General features: G+C 39.0%; 1 protein-coding gene across 1 annotated transcript; it reads left to right on the top strand.

Moving 5' to 3' along the window:
- The first annotated feature begins 840 nt into the window (after window positions 1-840).
- Window positions 841-7,285, top strand: LOC115779481 (protein ENL-like). Its single transcript, XM_030728172.1, has 3 exons — window positions 841-973; window positions 5,406-5,586; window positions 7,113-7,285. Exons 1-3 carry the CDS (start codon window positions 962-964, stop codon window positions 7,142-7,144), a joined length of 225 nt encoding a protein of 74 aa, XP_030584032.1. The 5' UTR covers window positions 841-961; the 3' UTR covers window positions 7,145-7,285.
- The last annotated feature ends 392 nt before the right edge of the window (window positions 7,286-7,677 follow it).

Genomic DNA, 7,677 nt, shown 5'->3' with positions numbered 1-7,677 from the left:
ATAATAAAGCTCTGTTATCTGTAAAACCAGTGGGATTTTGTCTTTCACTACATGTTGAAAAGGTGGATTTAAAGGTTGATGTCTTAATATAAGTCGGACACCATCGTGTCTGACAGCCAGGTCGTACTACGTTTCCCCAGGTTTGACTGAGAGGCAGCCTGGATCACTTTGAGCAGCAGGAGAAGGAGAGGCATCAAGCCAGTGAGAGAGTGGTGACCTTCTGTCACAGAGCTGAGGCCCGATAATCTCACATCAAAGTCTTAGCTCAGACTTCACTGCAATGGACCCTAACTCCCTGAGTCTGTATGAAAGAAATGTCTTCAATTAGGAGACATACTGTTTTCTTTTCAGTTGAAACTTTTGAAATGGAACCAGTACACCGGGCCGGTTGAGACACAGTCGAGTAAGCTCCTTACGTCTAAAAGTCTACGCAGATATACCCAGGTATATCTGCGTAGACTTTTATCTTAATGACAGAGAAAGGTTTGTGCAATGATAAACGTCTTTGACTCTACACAGCCCTGAGACACAGCAGAACTGCCCTTAATGTTGCGTGTAGCCCACTAAGAGCAATGGGTGAAATTTGAAACTCAATACAATCGAACCTCGATTAATCAATTAGCATGTTGTGCATTTTACAATTGAAACAGAGCTGTAGCCATTGGGAACAGGCTCGCTGTCACTCGAGAGAACCCCCAGAAAATGCTTTAATTGTATTTGCGGCTCGGGGACTACCCCGCCTTTGGCGTGCTCTGATTGGCTCCTTTCAAGAGTGTTTCCATTTGCTGCTCTCCGATTGGCCGAGACAGCTTTCTGTTTTGGTAGCCTGCCAGCAGCCACCTGAGAGGCGAGGGTACCGCTTTGGGCTGAAGGATTGACTCATAATGAGTAGACGAGGCTGGGGAGAAGCTCCACTAACGCCGCTGTAAATATATCCATCATTTACTGAGGCCGGAGAAACATGGAGAACCAGGTACAGTGGCTTTTGTGTCTCTTTATGGATTATGAACTTTTCAGACTCCAAATGGCAGCGGGCTGAACGCTGGCTGGCCGGGAATGAATCCTCTGTTCTGCTAGCCAGAAGAAAAAAAATGCTCCTGCTGCTAATGAACGCGGCCGTTTCTCAGTATGCGTACTTATGAAATGTCATCAGTCTCAGCCCAAGCACTGTTCCAATTCAAAGTACACATCAAGTGAAGTACGCGCAAACTGCCGGGATATGTTCTTGCTCCGCCCCCTTCTAGAAAGGATGCAACGTGTGGTTAGTTGTATCTACTTCGTGCAGCCAAACAACTCAAAAATTTCATTGTTTCATTTGTTCCTGAGCAAATCGGTCAGGCTGAGATTAAAGTTGCCAGTATATTTGGAAGTGAATTATTCGCTGTTCTCTTTTCCATGATGTCAAAGATGTGCTATGCTTGTTTTAAAAGCTTATTTAGAATCAAAACTAACATTAAAATATTGTAATCAGGGAGTAAAGCGAGAGCCTTTTTACCAAGCAAAAACATCTGAGCGGCATGTTGATGTTCCTGGAGATCGTAAAGACTGATGCCAAGGCTGCTCCAGAAATGATCAAATTATGTTTTTAATATTTATTCAACTCTATTTTAAAAGCCATCTGTCTGTTGTAACTGTTGGAGTCTTCTGGAATAAAAGTAAAATCATTTGAACATCTCACCTGTTTGTTTTTGTTCAGTAAGCAACATGAGCTGTGTTTTTTTTTTTATTCAGAGAGATTAAATTTTTTATAGCCGAGCATTTTGTGAAAATGATTTTAAAACATTTTAAAAATACAGGTGCTGGTCATAAAATTAGAATATCATGAAAAGGTTGATTTATTTCAGTATTTCCATTCAAAAAGTGAACCTTGCATATTATATTCATTCATTACACACAGACTGATATTTCAAATATTTATTTCTTTTAATTTTGATGATTATAACTGACAACTATTGAAAACGCCAAATTCAGTATCTCAGAAAATTAGAATATTACTTAAGACAAATACAAAAAAAGGATTTTTAGAAACGTTGGCCAACTGAAAAGTATGAACATGAAAAGTATGAGCATGCACAGCAATCAATACTTAGTTGGGGCTCCTTTTGCCTGGATTACTGCAGCAATGCAGCGTAGCATGGAGTCGATCAGTCTGTGGCACTGCTCAGGTGTTATGAGAGCCCAGGTTGCTCTAATAGTGGCCTTCAGCTCTTCTGAATTGTTGGGTCTGGCGTATCACATCTTCCTCTTCACAATACCCCTATAGATAATCTATGGGGTTAGGGTCAGGCGAGTTTGTGAACAGCCAGCCTCTTTAGCAATGGCCTTTTGTGTCTTGCCCTCCTTGTGCAAGGTGTCAAAGGTCGTCTTTTGGACAACTGTCAAGTTAGCAGTCTTCCCCATGATTGTGTAGCCTACAGAACTAGACTGAGAGACCGTTTAAAGGCCTTTGCAGGTGTTTTGAGTTAATTAGCTGATTAAAGTGTGACACCAGGTGTCCTCAATAATGAACGTTTTCACAATATATGACCAGCATCTGTGTGTGTGTGTGTGTGTGTGTGTGTGTGTGTGTATATATATATATATATATATATATATATATATATATATATATATATATATATATATATATATATATATATATATATATATATATATATATATATATATATATATATATATATAAATATAAATATAAATAAAACTCTAGTTATTAAGCATTATGGGCAGTTTCCATTGTAAATATTAATCACAGTGAATTTAACTTGAAAGGTGTCAAAAAACACTGGAGCTGAGCAGTGAAGTAATCAAGCGCGCTGTGCTGCGTCCTCCCGTTTGGGAAGTCCGTACTCCTGTGTGAACTTCACAAGTATGAACTTCAGTATTGAGAAACAGATGTAGTTGTTTGGCTCTTGAGCAGTGATGGCATAGTTACCTTGAAAAAGTCATCTGATTACTTCTTTAAAAAGTAACTTAGTTACTTTACTGATTACTTAATTTTAGAAGTAAATAAGTTAGATTACAAGTTACTTTAGTTACATAAAACAGCTGCCGGTGTTGTGCCAAAAAGTGATCGTCTATATTTAAACGGCTGTAAATGACTTGTTGACCTATAATCTGTGAAACATATGTCAAACATATCTCTCATGAATGATAACAAGTCATTTTGAGCAAGAAACACACTGGATTGGAAATAGTAACGCGTTAGATTTCTCATTACCAAAAAAAAGTAGTTAGATTAGAGTAACACGTTACTAACACGTTACTGACACCACTGCTCTTGAGCTATGCTACAGTAGCTGGGCAGTCATACATTGGTATTTACCACTAGCAGAGCTCAGTCTACCACACCATTCAGTCAGCACCTCTGCATAGCTTCTAGCCACAGCCAGGCACACACAGAGAGCTACAGCTCTGCTGCCTTTAAACAGCACATGCACAACATTAAATAGGTCGCTCTTTTAGACAAACATCTTGAGATCTTTCTGCTCAGGCACCTAATCACTCCCATTCCACTGGGAGCGTCCCCACATGAGTCCAGCTTTGTGTCTGTCCGGGCCTTTTCCTCTTGAGTATCGAGTCTCAGCACTTGAGAGATTCAGAGGTTTTGTTCAAGGTGGACTCAGGACCCAATGAATATTTGCTCTGTGGATTAATCTTACAACTGGCTTTGCTGATGTTTATTTCATAAGCTACCTCAGCTTGGAAGGTGTCTTTGCTGCTGTAATTTGTCACTGCCAGGAACCAGGATGAAGCCAATAGCACAGGGCTTTGACTTACAGTTATTATTGATTGTAATACTGTTGATAATTGACTTAAAGTCAATGGACAGAATTGTTATGATTAATAGCCAAATCTATCAAACAGAGAAGTAAGGGTAAGCAGTTTTCTTTTTAGAGGAGCCTTGTTTTAGAAACCCAGAGATTCGTTATAATATTGCAGAAGCCCGAGGGAAGCTAATAAAGCTTTGTTATATTCAGTGGTCTGTATTTTATGTGCATCTTACTGCTATAGAGGTGAGTTTTATTTACTGATTAAACAGTTGGTAAAATAGTCAAGATTAATTTTCTTGGTGAACTAATGAACTGTTCCGATGGTATTTTGGCCTTTTCATTAGCAACACATGTGATTATTTGAGTAATGTTAAAGGCAGCAAAGCAAAGCAGGTCAAATCAACTTAAAACCGTTTTGTTTTTAAATTTTTCATGTTTTCTTCTTTTATCATTAATCTAGTGGTGTAGTGGTTAGCATATTCACCTTACATGCAAAAAACAATCAAACAATAACAGTTTTGGACACAAACTCAGTTTCAGGGGGCCACAAGCTGACATAATCTTAACCCCAGTCCCAAGCCTGGGTAAATGGGAGGATTGCATCATGAATGGCATCTGGCAAAAAATCTGTACCAAGTCAAACATGCAGATCTGTCCTCTGTGGTAATCCATTCAGAAATAAGGGAGCTGCCAAAAGTATCTTCTTCTTTTATCATTAAAGTGATATTAATCCCTAGAAAACCTTATCATATATCATATTTTCATTTACATGTCAGAACAAATAAATACTCCAGATTCCTTTTTGTTTGTATGTGTGTGTGTGTGTGTGTGTGTGCCTTCGTGGGTTCTCTCCCACAGTCAGAGACATGCATGTTAGGTCAACTGATGATTCTAAAATGGCCATGGGTGTGAGTGTGATAGCCTTGCTAGAGTCTGACAACCTGTCCTCTTGCGCTGTCACAGCTAGAATGGACTCTAGCCCATTAGACAAGTGATTAAGAAAATGGATAGACAGGCAGATATTGTTTGAGTTAGCCACATTCTTCAAGCAGAGATGACAAATATTTACTTGTTTCACTTCTTAAATTTGTGATTTCTTTTCTTTAGCTTATGGTGGTTTGGGATAAAACAATGAAAATGTCTGCTTGGAGCTGATGTGTTTTTCTGACTTGGTAGACCAAAAACAAGACATTTACATATACAATAAGGTGCTGATTAATAGTTGGTTGCAAACTTTATCTTATCTGAATAGTGCCCTGAGTTGTATAGAACTTAAAGCCCCTTGAAACAAATTTGTGATTTGACTTATAGATAAAAGTTGAATTGAGTGTCAGTACTGGTTGAAAATGTAAAGAGAACCCAGTTAAATTCAGGTTCCTTTTTCTTATTTCCCCTCATCCAGTGGAAGTAGGATAGAAATCTCAAGGCATTTATTTTTCTGTGCTTTTCTCACTTCTACATGACTAAATGTCAGCATGAGCTTCTTAATCAGATTAAATTTATGTTTTTGTCCTTTCCCTGTAGTTTACAATAGCTGAAATGAGTTTTTTTTGCTCCCATGCCTTCATTCTTGGCAAAGAAATATGTAGTATTTAATGAAGTATTTAAAGTACTCTATTGTCTGCCCCTTTTCAGTGCACAGTGCAGGTAAAGCTAGAGTTGGGCCACAGAGCTCAGCTAAGGAAGAAAGTGACATCGGAAGGCTTCACCCACGACTGGATGGTGTTTGTCCGAGGCCCAGAGACTGGTGACATCCAGCATTTTGTAGAGAAGGTTGTCTTCCGCCTGCATGAAAGCTTCCCCAAACCCAAGAGAGGTAGGACAGAGTGATAATAGTATGTAAACAAGCACATTTTCATTCTCTGCAGGCTTATTTGACTATATTGCATAGTGAATAAGAAATGTGACGTGAGTTTTAAAATGCGCTGTGATTAAAAAAGAATGCACATAAAAGAAGCAGGATGAAAACACGGAAATGGTTTTGTTTTTGCACTCGTTTTTTGTGATTTATACAGATTACACATTTCTTCCTGTTGCATGTGTCACACAAAAAATTAATCAGATATCTAAATGTTGAAATGAAGCTATTAGAGGTCAGAGTGAGGCAGCACAGACATAACGTTTAAAAGCAGTGCACTACTGTGGTGGCTCACTAAGAATAATGCAGCAATCATTTTTCCTCTTTAAACTTCAGATATACATGACTCCATTATCATTTAATGCTGAAAACGCAGAGTTATATTTAGAATAAAAAATATGCTTCTGGCTAATTTATAATATATTTGTGTCACTGTTTTGTTATTGTACCAAAATACTGGCTGGATGACTCCCGGTCTCCAGAAGCTTGAAAGAAGAAATGATAGCAGTGAAGAGCCCCCTGTCAGAGACGTATCTAAAGAAGACAAATAAGAAAACTACCCTACTACTAAGTATGTTGGCTGACTTAAATTTATTGGAACACATTTAAAATATTTTAAAAGGAAAATAGAGCCACAACCTCTTTAAAAGTGGGCATAGGAAGTGTTTCAGAAAGAAAAGATTGGAACCAGAGTAATGAAAAGTGTGCTGACACTGAATTACCTTTGTTGTGGTTCCATTTGTAATTTAGTATCAGGGTATTAGCCAGCAGTTGATCACCTGGCGCTGCATCTTGCTGAGGTGCTGTTGCGCTGGGCTGAGAATTTCAGCAGCTAAATGCCAGAACAGATCGCCATTGTAACAATTAGCTAGCCATTTGCATTAGCAAGTGGTTGTTTGGTACATTCTGTTGGAACCGAGAGGGGAGCCCCCACCCCTAGTCGTATGTTCGGTACCAAGCCATCTTTACATCAACCATTTAGAACAAGTATGAAAGAACTGCTTTACTTTCATTATTTGATAAGGCCAGTGCTTTATAGGCCTGTGGCCATTAGTGTGCCATCATCTCCTACAGTTCTTTGTAATGTTAAACCTTTGAACTTCTTCCAAAACTGCAACATCCTCCTTTTGTGCAAATAACTTGTAAACAATGAGATGAATCTGTCAGGGTGATCCAGAAAAGACTTGAAGGGAAGTGAAGCAGAAGGTAAATATTAGCATCCATTAATCCATCATGACACTTATGTAAAAACTTTATTTATAAAATCTTTCAAGAGCAGCCTAATGCATGTTCCTCAGTGCTCAGTGTACGGCGTCCTCCATGAATGTTTCTTATAAGTGTACCAGCTTCAGTATTGTCTCTGTTCTGTTGACTTTCTGGGTTGATAGTGCAGTCTTTCAGCTTTTATTGTGCATTGTGAAATTCGACTGTGTGACTCACATGCTGTTGACAGACTGTTAAAACAGCCATTTCTTCCTGTTCAGGAGGAGCCCAAAAAGGTGTGTTTCAATTATGACCTTTTCCTTAACTTGGAGGGGAACCCACCAGTCAACCATCTGCACTGTGAGAAGCTCACCTTCAACAACCCCACCAAAGAATTCAGGAGAAAGCTGATCAAAGCTGGAGGGGTGAGGCTCCCTGACACTCTGGCTGATTGTCAGGTTGACTGACTGAGAGCTAAATGGCTGATCAAAGTGACAAAAGCAGGAAATAATTTAATCAGAGTGCACTAAATTGGAGCGGTGAGACAGTGGATCTGGGATGGCAGTGCCTTTTAAAAGAAACATCTCCTCTCTTCAGCCAGGTTGGTAACACCCCTGGGCAATTATTTTTGAAGGATTATTTAAATTAACTTGAATTTCAACAGCCCACACGTCAGAAAAAGCTGCATGTATAGAATCATCAGTCTGATTTGCCCCAATGCTTTTCTTTCCCCTGGAAGTTATGCAGTTGTGAAATCCTCCTTTGGATTGAGGATTTTTGAGGGCCATGTCTGCTTTTTTTTTCTCATCTTTGTGTCTCTTGGTAAATGTTCAGTGATTATTTTAA

The sequence above is a fragment of the Archocentrus centrarchus genome, chromosome 4 (genome assembly GCF_007364275.1).
Source record: "Archocentrus centrarchus isolate MPI-CPG fArcCen1 chromosome 4, fArcCen1, whole genome shotgun sequence".
Classification (NCBI taxonomy): domain Eukaryota; kingdom Metazoa; phylum Chordata; class Actinopteri; order Cichliformes; family Cichlidae; genus Archocentrus; species Archocentrus centrarchus.
Note: the sequence above shows the minus strand (reverse complement) of the source record. Positions and strands in the feature narration are given on the sequence as shown.